At 30.3% G+C, this 17,827-nt stretch overlaps 2 protein-coding genes across 3 annotated transcripts in view; one reads left to right on the top strand and one right to left on the bottom strand.

The window, feature by feature from the left end:
- LOC132747907 (interferon-induced protein 44-like) overlaps positions 1-1,527 on the bottom strand; it is a 70,308-nt gene extending 68,781 nt beyond the window's left edge. For both annotated transcript variants that reach the window (XM_060737437.1, XM_060737436.1), the window contains exon 1: positions 1,325-1,527. In XM_060737437.1, coding sequence (XP_060593420.1) covers positions 1,325-1,349 — 25 coding nt within the window. In that variant the 5' untranslated portion in view covers positions 1,350-1,527. The remainder of the gene's footprint in view (positions 1-1,324) is intronic.
- An 813-nt stretch (positions 1,528-2,340) lies between these two features.
- Positions 2,341-16,918, top strand: LOC132747903 (uncharacterized). Its single transcript, XM_060737432.1, has 7 exons — positions 2,341-2,463; positions 6,072-6,112; positions 11,800-11,871; positions 12,276-12,335; positions 13,115-13,175; positions 13,688-13,933; positions 15,189-16,918. Exons 2-7 carry the CDS (start codon positions 6,101-6,103, stop codon positions 15,449-15,451), a joined length of 714 nt encoding a protein of 237 aa, XP_060593415.1. The 5' UTR covers positions 2,341-2,463; positions 6,072-6,100; the 3' UTR covers positions 15,452-16,918.
- Positions 16,919-17,827: the final 909 nt, after the last annotated feature.

Genomic DNA, 17,827 nt, shown 5'->3' with positions numbered 1-17,827 from the left:
TGGCCACGAGATGGCTCAGTCGTGGCCACAAGATACTATGTCGTGGCCACGAGTTACTAAGTCGTGGCCACGAGATAGCTAAGTCGTGGCCACGAGATACTATGTCGTGGCCACGAGATAGCTTAGTCGTGGCCACAAGATAAATAACCAATCAGATTACACCATTTATGTGAATTTCCCTAATTAACTAGACATGTGCTGTAGTAACAAGGATACCCCTACTTCACCAGTCAGTAAAAGGCCACGACTTAGTAACTCGTGGCCACGACATAGTATTTCGTGGCCACGAGTTAGCTATCTCGTGGCCTAGACTTAGCTATCTCGTCGCCACGACTTAGTAACTCGTGACCACGACTTAGCTATCTCGTGGCCACGACTTAGCATTCAGGTGGCCACGACTTAGTAACTCGTGGCAACGACATAGTATCTCGTGGACACGACTTAGTTATCTCGTGGCCACGACTTAGTACCCATTTTCTCAAGATTTTGAAAAAAATAGATAAATTTACGCGCCTTAAACATTTTCTGTTTTGAATCACTGAAAAATCAGGTTAACTGAAATCCAAAAATTCATTATATCGTGTTCTGTTTTTTTCCCAGAAAGATGATTAACCTCGATTTCATATTTTATAAAATTTCTTCAGTTTTCATATGAACCATCTCAACAACAATTTAGTTGACCTCTTTTTTTTCTAAAATTATATATTTTCATTTTTGTTATTATATAAATGTCTAATATTTTCTACTATTTACCTTAAACTAACTCGAAACGTCTGTGAACGCATATTACATTTCTATGTAGGGCGATGTTCTTTTGCATTATGCAGATTGCGCATGTGCGAGTTAATACTACCTTTGGTCAATTTTTCTTCGGAACTGACCGCGTCGTAAAAAAATATATATACCTTTTTTAAATATGCTAGAAAATCCCATCTTCTCTGTACAAAAATGCTACGATTTGTTATAAATTAATGCTTTGCTATTGTCATGACTACATACAGATTGTAAGATAGTATCGTCATCTTTATCAATTTGTTAGTCATTACATAAAGCAACGAAGACAGTGGAAATTTTCAAATTCGACTATAAATAATAGAAATATTGTTGTACGGGAGGTAGCATAGTTATCTTAACATTAGCAAATGTATTATGTTGTTTGTCTCTTTATTAAAAAATAAATTAAAGAAATTAATGTAATATATATCTTGATACATTTTTCTAAACTTAATTAAAAATACCATTACAGTCAGCTTTTCCCGGCGAACAATTTTCATATTTACATTTATAGATGCAGAAAAAATCTACCATGTAATAGAAAACTTACTAGGTTTCGATTTCTTTCCTCCCATGTCACTGAATAACTTGCACAAAGTTCCTCCTGTAAAGACTCTCAAAGAACTGTTGATGCAGTTGTATGTGTATAAAATTTAATATAGAATTCTATTCGTGACACCGGTTTTTAATTTTTGCTATCATCACGTTAATGTTTTGAAAATGCCTTCATTTGTCAATGATTAAAAAAACGCCCTGAAAACTCATATCACATAGTGTTAGTGCGCTCAATAGCTCAAGGATACCTATAAATTTTGATTTGTTTACTGTCTTAACATGCTTTTCATTAAAATGTATTTCGTTGGGGGTAAAACAATTGCTGTACGGACATTAAAACGGGATTTAATGTGAGATTCAAATTGAGAGGTCCCTTTTGAAGGCGTGAGATCCAATTTGACATTTGGCTTATAGCGATATTATGCCATATAAATGTAAAATAAACTGTTTTGTGTAGCTGCATTATTCATCATCCGGTATCGCGCAGGTTTTTTTTGTGCTACAGTTTTTGAAACAGTTCTACATAACTTTGCTACTTTTTGTTTATTGTCTGCATATTTAAAGCCAAAAGGATACATTCTTATTAGGAAACAAGTAAAGTTTTCTTTTCTATATTGGCTGGTTTATACAAGAAACTTCGATCAAAATGAATGCAAAAAAGCAATTGCACGTAGCTTGTATTGCGTCATTGCTAAAGTGCGAGCATATTAATGCAAAGTTAAAACTTTTATTTATCGCGTCGTTAACATGTGCGTAATGGAAGAATATTTATGTATTTTCTACACCGTTGAAAATAAACTTATTTCATCTTTGCTTTTATTTAGTAAATAAATTAAAGCCATCGGTTCTGATGTTAAAGTAAAACATGATCTTATATCATTTTTTTTTGTTCATGAAACAAAGTATTATTTCTTACAGCCTTCAGAACTACTTAACATTTTCAATTTTTCCATATATGGTTATATTAGATTAAAGACATGCGCAATCGGTATGCGAAACAGAGTTTCAATGATTCAATGTTAATAGGGATTGATTATACATTACAGGACTATCGACATTATTTTGTTGATAAATAAGGGTTTGTTGTAATAGGAGGATCGGAGAGTTCACTGTCAAAATTTAGAGCTGTGGCAAGTACGTATTTTTTGTTTAAATTTATGGTAAATTTTGTGTGGAAAAATGATTAAGTTTTGTATTATATGTAATATGCCAGTTGGCAGTTATAACAAAAAACTACAACAGGTTTGTAATTTGTGATAAATAACTAGAGTGTTTAATATTGAAGTATTAAAATTCTCTGCCATTCATGTCGATATCCTTTTCATTTATACAATTTATTTTTTGTTTATTTGCAATTTCAAAGAGAAGCGTTAAGCAACACATTGTTTTCATTTTTATTTATTTTTCTATTTTAAAACTTAAAAACGAGTGAGTGGCCTACAATAATTTTCGCTTATAATATTGCCTTTGGTTTTTCTTTAGATCATGCAAACTTTGGGCTAGGTACGTTTTGGGTCGATTTTGACCCATCGGCAAAAAATTCAAAATTTGATATATCAAAATTAAACTTAATTTATAACAAATGAAGCAAGATTGAGTCAGATATCTGTTTTGACAAAAAGTTCTAATAAATCAAAACAACCTATCAAGAAAACAAAATACTACAGTTTGACGTCATCAACGTCACGTATTATTTTGGGTGATGCTCCGAGTAATTAAAAATATAATGACGCATATGTATTTTCTAAACTGTTTATCGTGTAATGCAAAGGAGTTGATGATACATTTGAAGTACATTTGTACCATCCAATTACGATTGCAGACATAAATAATTAGTCACTGTGAATTATATTAAAACAGACGAAAAGGAAGACATATACAATAGCTTTTATTTATATAATTTACTTACCCTATTTATGAAGTGTGTTCAGTCACTGCTGTTTTATAAAATACACACTTACTTTCACAAGTTCATGGTTAAATGTTCGACACTGAACTTTCTTCAGTGAATGAAACTTTACATGAGTGATCAGTTCCATCTTGAGTTGTGCATATGGCCGTCATGTTCCGCTTTGTACAAATGGCCGCAAGAGTTATTTATAGAAAGAAACTTGTCCGGCTTTCACAACTGCTAGTAGGATTTCGAAACCACTATATAGGAGTGATCAGTAGACAGGAGTGATCAGTACCATATCTTGTTGTGCATATTTCCGGCACGTTATGCTTTACTGTACAAAATGACCGCAAGAGCTATAAATCGAATAAATCTTGTCAGCCTTCACAGGTCACACTTCTAGCGGCATTCTGATAAAAATTTGATTAGTCCATATCTTGTTGTGCATATCAAGGGCACGTTCTACTTCACTGAAAAATGGCCGCTCAAGCTATAAATCGAAAAATCTTGTCAGTCTTTCACAGGTCAAACTTCTGGCGGGATTTTGATGAAACTTCACAGAGAAGATCAGTACCATCTCCCGTTGTGTATATCGCCGGCACATTCTTCCTCGCTCCATAAATTGTCCACATGAGCAATGAATAGACAAAAATCTTTTCTTGCATTCACAGTTCAAACATCTGGCAGGATTTCAATAAAACTTCACAGGAGTGGTCATAACCGCCTATGGTTGTGCATATTGTCGGCATGTTCTGTTTTGCTGCATAATATGGCCACCAGATATATAAACAGAAGAATCTTGTTAGGCTTTCACTTGCTAAACTGGTGGTGGGATTTATACAAAAAAATCAGACCGAGCCTGCAACACTTTCAATTTGTAGTTTTGTGCGTTCTTCGGGGATTCTTTATTTATCTGTATTTCACAGGTGTGATCAATATCATACATTTTTTGGGAGACATTTGTTTTCATGACAAAGAAACCCTCCTTATTTCACTTTAAGGTGTTAAGAACCCTTCTATTCGGTTTTCTAAAACATCTTTCAATCAAGACAATATAATTTTTTAGAGTCTGGTACAAGACGTTTGTTTTACTTTTGTGATAGCCGGGAATAAATCATTCATGTAGATTAAAAATTTTTTTAGAAGTCTTTAATTGTCTCTTATTGCGGTCTAATTTATGAAATTAAATAACTTCAAATAATCAAATGGACTTATTATGATATATTGAAGCAGTTGTTAATAACCAGTTACCATTTAAAGAAAATAAAGCTCTTGAATTAATAATTAAATATTTCCATTTACTATAAAAGTCTCAAACCATTAATCTTTTAAATATTCAAACAGGTAATAGTTGCAATAAAAGGATACCGTAATATTTTGAAGGAAGCTGTAAGAAAAATCATACGGTTTTATCTGCTGATTTCTGTTGGTTTTCTTTTACAACGAGCTACCACTTCCCGGTACGGTACATTGTTTAAATGTAAACTTATGTCATTTTAGCTCGACATTTTCGAATAGAAAAGCTATTGTCGTTGCCGCCCAAAACTTAAACGTTGGTCATAGGTTATTTTTATTTCTCAATAGATTGCCTCCATACTTGGACACAAGTACTATTTGGAAAATACCCTTGAGTTGATAAGGCTGATCTCGAACTTTACTCATAAATGACATTTACCTTATGTTTAATAGTTGAATTTTGCTCGACGTTCCCTATAATTGACTAAAACATTATTTTATGAATGCGTTGTCTTCAAACTTTATCAAAACAGTCTTTAGGACAAGGCCTCTATAACGACATATTTGAATTTAAAGTTCAATGACGTTAAAAGTCAATTTTATTGAAATTTGCTTGATGTTTGCTATAATTGCTTTTGGCTTTGTTATTTATGAATAAAATACCAAACAAACAAAAACAAAATAAGATATACATTAAATGTGATTAATTATAATAATTGATAATTATGATAAACATACTAAGTAATAAATGATTAGTAATAGAAATAGATTTCCGTCAAGGACTTCCGTATTTTATAACCTTCTATGACTGATGTTTACCTAAACGTCTCGATGTGAACAGTTTTTTCCCCACCAAACATGGCGCGATTCAATAATAAATTTAATTTATAACTTTGTTTATACTAAGTGATGAGTTATAAAGAATACGTAGTAAGTAATAATTGCTCAATATTGAATGTCCCTCCAAGGCTTCCGTAGGGTAGGAAAGTGTTAAATGATAAGTTGATAGTTTTAACAGTAATATAATTAGATTTAAGTTTTCATTCTTATGAAAGTAGTCAATCCGAAAACACTAAAATGCGACTTCCTTGTGCCTTTTTAAAATATACTAAGTATATTGTTCAAATTGCTTAAAATGATTTTTGAAGGAAAAACATACTGAATTGTGTATATAGTATGTGAACATATATGTTGATATTAATTCCGTGACTTAATAAAGTTTGGAAAACATAAACATCATTTCTTATCAAACAGCAGATCATTTAAAGAAATCTATGCAAATTTATCTCTCTCTTCAATATGAACATAAATTATCCCTTTTGCTTACTGTTAAACGGTTTTCAAGTTGTTTCACAATTATTTATATTTATCTAATTTAACAAACATTTGAGCCGAGCCTATTCTCATGTAAATAAAATGAAGACTTGACACTCGGTAATTTAAGACCAGATATATTTCGTTTAAAGGCAATCACTTTTATTTTGTTTTATTTTAACAGTTAAAGAAAATTAACATTTTTTCTAGTGTCATGTGTTCATTTTAGCTCTAGAGGATTTTTTTCCATGACATGAATATGTTGAAAGCAATAATTAGTTAACATATATATTTGCAGGAAGCCTAAAGGTGCAAATCAAGGGCAATATGGCAGAAAATGTAAGATAATTTATTAACATTTGCAAATTGATATTTGCTCAAATTTAGAAATGGATCATATACCTGCCGAATTCTGATACTAAAAAAATGAACACATATGTTGTAGAGAAAATAAATAATGTATATACTTTTTTGTTGCACATATGTCAGTTTAAATTCTTAAATTCTCTTAGTGTGTTTAAAGAAGTTTCAATTTCAGATTTTAAAGTAAGTGTTGGATATTTTAAACTTTAAAAATGTACATATGTATACACATTCTTATCCGATTCCTTAAAAACATACAACAACTTAAAATAGATAACGTATTGGTTATAAGTGGTAAATACTAAGTTTAAACAAGAATCTTCTAAACTTGAAACTAATTTAAAGCTGTTATTATGTATTTTAGTAGACAGATACATTTGGGAAAACTTTTAATATTTCTATGATATCTATATGATTATTTTTTAAGTAATAATGTGTTTGCAAAATTTTCCTGTGACAAAAAGAATATATATTAATAATATATAGACATGAAGATATATATAAATATATAAATCTGCAGTTCATATAAACTTCTTTAATATTCATTGTGAAGTTATCAGCAAAGTTAATTGGCAGTATACCTACCGAACCACGATATGGAGTCACATTGAATTTACAAGAGTACAGTTCACCAACCGCATCGTTCTTTTGTAAGCTGTCAGGCCATTTACCAGCACTAGTTGCCTTCACTTTTGCAAGGAACTGATAATTTCTGTATATGCCAGAGCAGAGGTACAGTGCAAATGACCGTAGACAGAATTTCATAATTAATAACAACAAATTGACCTGTGCCATCCGATGCCCCGATTCACAGTTCTACTCTCTACCCGGTCGGCTTTTTACCTACCAACAAATGACAATCTCTTATATTTTTCTAAGAACGGATATACATTGTGTGCATAGTCGTTTTATCTATGTTGTGTGTATATATATATGTATAAGTGAGACTATAATAAAAATATAAGCATTTATAGGAATGGTCGATTACGAATAAAAAAGGGCAAATATATTTTCTCTATCTAACATATTCAGGGCTTGAAATCAAAACTGCGTCGTATCCTACAAAATGTTAACAAACGCCGCCATCTTGGAACGAGAAAAGGTATGTTTTTGTTTTATAACTTTTTTGTTAGATGTGACTGAAAAACCAAATATATGTATTAACAAATTCCACTATTTTCCGTTTCGGTCGGTATATGTTGCTTGCACAAGTTTTTTGTATAACAAAAGGTATAGCGAACTTGCAACTCGAAATGGGGCAGAATTGTTATGAAATTTTGCGGATACGACGCAGTTCATATTGCTTTATCTATCGTTTTTACTTCAAATTAATTATATATACTCATTTCAGAATTCACCATAAACATCAAAATATTATTTTGCATCACTAAGATTTCATTAAAAAGAAATGTTTATTTTCTAAGAAAACAATAATTTACACGAAATGATACGACGCAGTTGAAAATAAAATATGATACGACGCAGTTGTATTTTCATTGCAGGCTGCATATTGGTTCAAGTATGCTAGTAAAATCCAACAACATTTCTTGTTGCGAATTTTTTATCATTATGAATGCGCACAAGTAACCTATACAACTTAAGTCGAGAGCAGAAGTCACTCATTGGTCACACGAAAATGGAAAATTCTATTTAGGCTTCATTTTGCGGTCGCATTTTTAGCACTTGTCATAAGCATCTACAAATTCCGAAAAAGGTGTATCAAATACATTGAAACACGTGACCGCACATTACAACGTACGTATTAAATTGCTGCCTTAGCATGCCTATAAACCTGTTCCCATAAGTTCGAAACTAATAGAGGTGGTTACATTTTTCATATGCGCAAATGCAGACGCCTTGCAGAATGAAAGGTCAATTTCAGGTCACTCATGTTTTATTTAGTGGAGGCAGGAAGCTGTTTACTGACAAGCCTCCAAAGAGAAGTTATTTCACAATAATCATACTTTAATTGTTAAAATAAGCAGTTGTTATTAGCAAAATATATCTTAAATGTTTCAGAAACTTGTGAAATATTTGATGCTTTTGTCTGTAGGTTTATTTTAGGTTCGTTTTATGTAAAAGTTAAGGATATTACTTAATGGTGAATGAAATAGTTAAAAAACTAATGAAATATCAAAAATGAAATATTCTAATGAAATATTTTTCATTAAATTCAAAAATGGTAACATTATGATATTTCCATCTCACGGTCGGCTCTCAACATAGAATATTTCTTTTCTTGAAAACACATGAAAACTGTGCATTAACAGAATAAAATGATGCGGAACAAAATATTATGCTACTACTTTAAATATGTTTTTAACAAAACAAAACATATTTATTTCATACATTCTTATTCAAATATATGGATGCTCAAATAGGCAAAACACAGAAAACACAATGTCATTATATGTACTTAGATTCCTAAATACGTATTGTGGAGAAGGGATGCATGGACAAACGCTATAAAAAGATTTGACCAAGAAAATTAAAGCCGTGACAATCATCAAATAATTCTTTGCATGCATTTTACGTTTTTTTAATGAGACAAATTGTTTTGCTTCATAATTTTTACTATGTTTCATAAAATAAATCATTATTAAGTAACTGGCAGGTCTAATAATTTCTACATTCCACATAGTAAATTAATTGTTAGCAAAAAAAATAAAGTTTAGCCTTAATTTTTTTAACAGGCTTTTCTGCAGAAGTGGAAATATTTTAAATGACTGGGTTATGCCTTTCAGAAGTCAAAGAATATCTGTATAATTTGGATAGATGTTCCACAAATATATGTATTTTAGCCAGTCATTTGTTTTCATTTTTTTCTGTAATCTGATATTTCTAATAATATTGGTAGTTTTGAATTGTAGTTTTGAAACTGAGTTTATGCCTGAGGTTAAAAATAAATTAAAGATAATTTAAAATAAATCAATGTCAATTAAGGTTGCATGGATTTGATAATATTTTTTTCTTTATCAGGTAAGCCTTGTAACGTATGTTATTTGTACACTGCCTCTTGCTTGCCAACACTTGTAAGTTTCTAATAATAGAACAGGCTGAACATGTCGAAACACTGGTACATAATTTAGTAACAACCACAATAATAATAATAATGATGATGATGATGATAACTTTATTTAAAGGGGCAACATATTTTGGCAAGTTAAAGCTTCCGTTCGAGTCTCTATCAAAATGTACTTATAGTAAACAGTTCAAACAAATGATTTATATAAAGATACATATTGTTTATATATTAAAATGATGGGAGAAGAGTGTTTAGGGACTTATATACTAAAATGGCCTTTTTATAATTTACTCTCAGATAATTTTATAAATACAGTTTAATTCAATAACTTATCAGTAGGCGCATTGAATGTTAGTATCTGTAGCTTATCCAAGGTTTTTATGTTCCAATAATAATGGATCAGAAGTGTTTTGTCTGCAGAAAGGATAGTTTATTGAAGTAAAAAATTAAATATATTTCTATACAGACAAAAAAGTATAAAGAATAAAACCCAAAGACAAGGTTATTTTTGAGCATTTCAATGAACTTTGGCTATTAGCAGACAGCTTGCTGCCTCCAGAGATAACCTGTGGTCAGTAATGATATGCAGCGTTCTATTTTTAGTAATTTTGAAAGGGGTCTATGCCTTCTTTGTACAACAATTCGCGACAAATCCGTTATTACTTATTGGTTTTACGCGCCGATTTTATTGAAGTACTTTTCTTAATAACCGATGAGAACAGGTGAGCTTTATTATTGGATACTTAAATCGGTATTTGAAATAAAGTTTTATGCCTCTTTTAATACATGATCAGGAAAAATGGTCATTTATTCTGAACAATAAATTTTTAAAATTATATTATAAATGGTTAAGCTACGATTTATTTTTTCAAGTACTGCATGAGTTTCGTTCAATCATTTTTATGTTCAGCGCCGTGGAACTTTACCGGAATGTATTTTCTAGATTCGTACTGTTGTGTCATTCTTCTTCATTAAAAAACTTTAAATTTTCAAATTCGGGTTACAAAAATGTTAAAACAGAAAAGTATTTGTAAAGTAGCTAGGTGTCCGTTTTTGCAAAGAGATAAATTTAATACAGATATATGCACGACATGATGTTTCAAAAGAATTAAAGAAGTTTTCCTATATTAGATTAAAGCCGGGATTAGAAAACTTAGGTCAGATTATCGCACTGAATTTTCCAGAGACTAAAAAGAAAGCATCTTAACATGCCTTTAAACTCAAGTGTGATTTTTATTTCATAATGAATTGCCTGAGACATAAAACATTTTTTCTCAGAAAATGTCTTCAAAGTGGATTAACCCCCTGTATACATTGAAAAATTCTCTGCTATTCACGCCACAGACACATCATATTTTAAACGAAATAACAAAGTAAAAACTGATCTTAAAGAGTAAGGAAATATTTCATTTTAACAAGAAATTTAAATGTTATTCTCTTTATAATTAATTTAAATACTTGTAATCTTCAAACTCCATGCCAGAAGTTTATTTTAAAAATAGCTTTCTTGTACGGCTGACATTTAAGACTATGGTTAACAAATTTGTTGAAAAAAAATCAGAGAGGTGAGTCGAGGCCGAGCTATTTATGTTTACTGACTTCAAATCACTTGCACTTAACTGCTGTGAATTTGAAAACCACTAGGGACTTCTGATTCTTTCGTAAGCTAATGGTTCTCTGCAGGTGTACCATTCTGCCTGAAATAATGCACAAAGACGCACATGAGGTCCTAGCCCCCAGTAAAACTAAAGTGTAGAGTGAAAGTTTGAAATAAAACCACAAAAAGCAGTCATCACCTAGAACATGCAGACCCACAGTTTATTTTGAGCGTAGCTAGCCAAAATGAATTTTGTGATTCAAGTTCATAGATTCTATAATTTTGCCATAAAAATACGGATAATATTGAACATACTGGAAAATATAAGAAATTAGTTCAGATATTATGATAAATAAAGTAACCTGTTCATGTTTAACTGAAAAGTAGTTTCTGCAATGTAAATTGGACATGACATAATGCTTTCTAAATAATCAAAAGCATCAGAACATTGCTATAAACTGCGAATGATATTAGTCTTTTTATCTAGCACAAGTGATTATCCGGTAAAATAGACATATATTGCCAAAATTATCCCTGCTGAAAAGAATGCAAAAAATACAACTGCGTCGTATCATATTTTATTTTCAACTGCGTAGTATCATTTCGTACATATTATTATTTTCTCGGAAAATAAACATTTCGTTTTAATAGAATCTTAGAACATTATGCAAAATTATATTTTGAAGTTTATGGTAAACTCTAAAATAAGTATATAATTGATTTGAGGGAAAAACGATAGATAAAGCAATATGAACTGCGTCGTATCCACAAAATTTCATAACAAAATTCTGGCCCGCCTTGAGTTGCAAGTTCGCTATAACTTTTGTTTTACAAAATAGTTTTACAAACAACATATACCGAACGAAGTTGAAAATAGTGGAGCGTGTTAATACAAATATCTGGTTTTCACCAATTTCCATCAAAAAGAGTTATAAACAACAACATACCATTTTCGTTCCAAGATGACGGCGTTTGTTTACATTTTGTAGGATAAGACGCAGGTTTGATTCCAAGCTCTGATATTTACATGTAAATTTGCAGGATAATTTGATGACAGAAATAGATCAATCATTGATCTGTCTTGAAAGAGCTATCACAGATAGTGAAATCAGTGTAAGTGGATGCTTATCATTATTTATCTGATAAATAATTATTTGCATTTCTTGAACAAAATGTTTTATTTGAAGTGATTATTTTCTTTTATACTCTGAGTTCAAGTAAGTCTATTCTTTCAAGTAAGCTGAAAGTTTTCTTCCATCGAAATTTAATGATTAATGTTGAAAACCTTGATTAATATTTAATTTGTTATCATGTCAATGAGTACAGAACTTAAACATATGTTGTGCAATTCACTTTTAAAATGAATTGTTAGAGTAAAATATTAACACTTAAGATTTCGAAATAAATCTTTATTTACTTATATCAAGTATCCAATGACTGACTCCGTGTAAGATGAAAACATTATATACTAGTATTTCAAATTTGGATTTCAATCTTTAAAATATTGATACTTTTAGAATGGAGATACTTTGATATTGAATAGGGAAGACGGATCCAAAATCCTTCACTGCATTGAGGTAAAAGTTGTTCTTTTTTATTGTTATCAAATAATTATTTAATTATTTTGACTTGTTGTTCGAGTTAATATGCGATTCTGTTGATGCTTGTTTTTGTCATTTGCAAAACAACAACAACAAATAACAGAACAGAAACAACTACCTCCCCCCACAAAAAAGAAAATGAAATAAAAAATAATATTAAAGAAAATGAATAGAAGTAAAATAAATAAAAACTTAAAAACTAAATAGAAAACATAGCAGACAATCACAACAACAATAACAGCAACAACAACGAGCATAATAAACAAATGTATTTCTTAGACCATTCAATGCCATTGCCAACATAAAAAGACAACACGTGATTGTGGCAAATGCTTAGCTTCATGTGATCTCTATGGAAAAAGAATTGAAAACATTGAAACTGTAAATTGTTCTTGCTTGACATTTTTCCATATCGCTTATTTACCTTTATACCATTTGAATTTCACCTCTTACATTTTTACTTGATTTGTTTTAATAATTAGAAAATTACTTCGTGTAAAGTCTCCGTCATATCTGTATTGTGTTTCTGCTACTTGTCATAAATATCAGTTGACATGAAAACGTATGACTATTATGACAATTATCTTTTTTCATTTTATTCCGTTTGACTGTTACATTTTTGTTTTGAAATTCGTATTGATTTAACATATTCCCAATGATGCATGCCTAAACTATTTTGTAAAGAATTATCATGATATTATTAATTATCTTATTAAATAAAAACTTATTATTCACTTCAATCATATATAATTTAGAAATCAAAAAGGATACTTCAAGAGGAACAACCGAGCGGAACAAAGAAAAATGCGTTACATGGTTGGATATTTTTTTTTATAAAAATATAAATATAACTTGAAATACATTGAATAAAATGATATGAACCTTATTTCTAATGTTATTTCTTAAGAATCATTATCATATTTAAATCATGCTAGTCTTGCTGAGTGCGTTAACACCTTTTTTGGCTATCGATATCTTCATGTCGTTATATCTTGGTAATGATTAAGCGTTGTACTTGTATTTGCGGAGAGCAAGTTTTAGAAGGTCATATCTTTTAAGCGATAACTTATTTTCAACAAAAAGAATTTATTTAACTTACTTTGCTAGTTTAATAGTAAGTTGATACATAGTACATTATTGTAAGATTAATCAAACATTTCAATTACTTTTAGTTTAATGAAAAACTTAAAAAACATAATTTGTCATGCGATTTTGCCAGAACAATATTTCATTTACAAAAGAAACAATAAAACAAATACTTTGTTCGGCAAGATGTAACTAATAAAATAAACGAAGGCGTACAAAATGATTTTTTTAAATTATTTCAGAAATGACCAGTTATCAAGGGAAGAAGAAAACTGTTTATATCTATATTGATGGTACTGAAAAAAATCTCGAGAAAATAATTAAAGTAGAATTCTCCAAACTTTTGTCAAAAATGCTCATAACTTGTGTATCACTTAAGGGAAATGTGCACCTTAAAGGCGAATATCCCCTGATTGTTCTTTGTCCAACTAACTCTAGACTACTGTCAGACATTGAATTTGTCCTTGAACAATTGAAACAATTTTCATGTAAGTAATATTTGATTTTCTATTCAATGATTCGAAGTTATAAATTTTGAATTTAATTTAAAAATCCTGTAGGTTGTAATTTAGATTGTAACCACACTGAAGTAAAATTTTATATATGTATATCATTATGCTTCTAAAAATATTTCAAACAAAGAATATGTGAAATATGAACTGCAACTATTTGTCCAAATTAAATGTAATCATTAAAATATATGCATTCATTTCTTATTGAAAAAGTTGACTCGGACTTTACAGAAACTGAATTTCTAATTATCTAATTATCTCCATTTATTAGCATGAAATGTAAATTCAGTAAAATCTTTTTTGTATTGCTTTTTGGAACTAACAATATTGAACAATCTTCATTTGGGCATTACATTTATGATATAAAACGATAAAAAAATGTGTTACAGAATCTTTAAGAGAATCTCAAAGCATATAAATGCATTGTGATGACAGGTTTTTAACTCGTATTAATATAAAAACATGGTTTTATGGGGAATATTCAAGTTAAGCAATATACACACAAAATTATTAGTTTAGACACAGTTTATTTCGAACAATGAATACAACATGTCAAACAATGAACACAAAAGTATTAAACATGTAAGTTAAAATTACTTCCAAAGTAGGTCAAAGGTTGTAACTCAAATTTGTCAATCAATCGATAACACACTCAATTAAACCGAGTCTGCAATTTTCATGATTTTTTTGTAAAATATGCTTCCGAGGGATCATTTTGTTTCCAGATTTTAAAACGTACAAAAAAGGCAAAAAATACATGTTTTGATAAGATTTTTGTCAGTGACTTCTAGTCATGCACCCTGGTGACTTGTCTACAATTTTCAAGTTATGCATGCAAAACAATGACAAGTATTTCACTAGTTCACAAAGGACTAAAATATTATAAAAATATACTTAAGTTATGTGTATGTGATAGTGATCTTCAGCTACAATCTCTGGTGACTTTATGATCTTCATACCTAATTATGTGGTTTATTAGGTATCAAGTATTGTCATTAAGCGTTGCCCTAATAGTACGCTTTACAAAAACATCGCCATTTTCACAATTTCAAATATAATATGTTTTTCAGATTTAATCAAAAATATTTCAGAAAGTTGTTACGTTGTTCATCAAAATACACCATAGCAAAATTAAATTTATTCTATTTCGGAAATGTAGTTGAGTTAAAGCGCATTCATTAATTATACGTTTTAAGACTCATTTAACTTGTCACAATCGTTTATATTTCAGTACCTGGAAGATTTGCACTTGCTGTTATCAATATGACAAGAGTAAATGATCTTCCGCGATTGCCAATTGAAAGCAGACTTGATACGGGAGTCTATAGCAACATACATTTTATTGATATGGCTTTCACGATGGAACATCTAATGTATGATTGCAGCATGAACAGGGAAGCAACAAAGAAAATTCAATCTTTCGTAAACAGTATGTATCAACAAGAGCGACCAGAAATTCCTACATGTTACTCCTGTTGGAACCCATTTCGATAATGCAGTTACTTTGTATCATGATACTACCCCCCCTCAACCCCCCAATAAAAAAAACAAAACAAAAAAAAAACATTTGTGTCGCCTTTTCAGAATTGTATAGGGGCGATATATATGAATCACTTCTCCGTTGTCTGTATGTCTTTCCGTCTTTCTATCCATACAATTTTTTTTGGACTACTCAAATACTTCTGGGGCAATTTCATCCAAACATTACAGAAATGAGCAGTACTGAGTCGAATTGCGCATAATTTCAGTGATTTCCGTTTCAATGATTTTTGTCAGAGTTATGGCTCTTTGATTCCTTTTTAATTAAAGTGTGTCTAGACTACTCCTCTTATACCCCTAATGAAATTTCCTTGGAACTTTACAAGAATAAATGGTAGCTCAGGTGCTTGTGCATTTTACATGGGTTTTCCGTTTGAAAGATTTTTGACCGAGTTATGACCCTGAAATAAAAAAGTTATTTTTTTTCGTGTTGTCAGCTACACAGAAGCTTTTCTGGACAACTCCTCAGAAACTACTGGTGCGATTTTATAAAAACTTTACAGAAATAATAAATTACAAGTCAAGTTGTACATATCATTGACATTATTTAGTTCAGTGATCTTTATTAAAGTTATGTCCTTTAATGGTTTTTTTTTTAAATGTGTCCGCTCGTCTTATAACAAAAATGCAGTTTCAATGAAACTTTACAGGATTGATCGGTAGATAAACAACTTGCGAATATTACACGGATTTTCTGTTTGAATTTATTTTGCTGAGTTATGGTGTGTATTAAATACAAACGCGTTTTGTCCTGTTAATGTTTTTGTGTCTCCCGCTTCACAGTAACTACAACATGCAATTGATTTTATTGAGGCTCTTGTTTATTGAAGGGCAATAACTCAGGGCCATAAATTGAAGAAGCGATACCAAAATGACACATTCAAGCGGCATGAAATATCTCAATTATAGTTATAATCAATTATAAGATTTCTGTAAAAATGTACTTGATTTTTAAATGTGAATGACTTGAGTTTATATCAAAATTGATAACATTATCTTTCCCGATATGACAATTGAAGTAATTTGTGAACAACTGGTCATTACTTCCATTTATAGATTCTTTGCCATTTTGTTTTTGGATACATAAAAACGCTTAACTTAATAAGCATAGAAAATACCTCCTTGTTATCCTATGGAAACATTACGTTTGTTAACGTTATGGTCTTGTTGTATGTCTAATAGAAGGGGAGCTTGTATTTTCAAAGTCTATAAAAAGTCCATGAACAGATTAATTGTAGTCAAATAATTGAAATGCTTAATTAAGTGTTTAAATGAAGTTAAAGAAAAATGATATATTTGTTAGGATTGAAGAACAATGTGTTCTTTTAACTGAATGATATATTAATGAACCAAAAATATTGCTTTTTTCTGTCTAATTCAATATATTAATGCAAATGAAACAAAAGTACTCGTGTTTTGTAAAATTTATACTGCTTGTGTTTTGCTTCTTGATTTTGTGTACTCGTGTTTTAAAGTGAATTAAATCATATGATCTTATAAATCATTTTTGCTGAAATATAAACACTTATCAATTACGTCTTTAATCAAATGAAAATTTTTGTTTGTGTACCCTGTGCGTTGATAAAGTTTATATACACATGAACAATGCCCCAAAAATCAACTTGCATATACTTTAGCCAGACAAAAATGTTAAACAACTGAATATTAATAAAATCAAAACTTGTGTATTATGTTCCCAATTGCGGACAAGAATATCTATAATCTCATTTGTCTAAGCAGCCTTATAATCATATGCTAAGTATTATTTCGTTAAAGAAATGGATGGGAGAAAAATTAATAAAGAAAATTAGTCTTCTTGAAGAAAATTTTAATAAAACGAACTAAATTATGTAAAACTACCTATCAGAATTACAACACACAATTGTTGAACCTCATGTTGATATCTCTAACGGCTACTTGAATGGGACAGATCAATTAATAACAAGAAAAGCATTGATGCAAAGCATCAAAGGCGACGCCAAAAAATTTTGATCAAGTTTTGTACCTAAATACTTAACAAAAGATGTGTTCTTTATAGCAGTACCATTACATGAGATGATGTGACCTGGAGGCTAAGGGCCCAGTTTAAGTTGAAACTTAAACCAAAAAGAATAGACTCTGTCTTGCCAAGATGCAAAGACAATTTATAGTCAATTAACTATTCTTATAAGACTCATGACATAAGAGAGAATTTCTTCAGATTTATTTTGCCAAAAACATGTTACCTGAGTCATCAGCATATAATAAAAGCTTATTGCTTAGGAATGCAGACATGTCATTGACATATATTAGACATAAAAGAAGACCTAAAATGAACCTGAGGGGGATACC

The sequence above is a fragment of the Ruditapes philippinarum genome, unplaced genomic scaffold, assembly GCF_026571515.1.
Source record: "Ruditapes philippinarum isolate M1 unplaced genomic scaffold, ASM2657151v2 ctg3795_1_1_1_1, whole genome shotgun sequence".
Taxonomy (NCBI): domain Eukaryota; kingdom Metazoa; phylum Mollusca; class Bivalvia; order Venerida; family Veneridae; genus Ruditapes; species Ruditapes philippinarum.
Note: the sequence above shows the minus strand (reverse complement) of the source record. Positions and strands in the feature narration are given on the sequence as shown.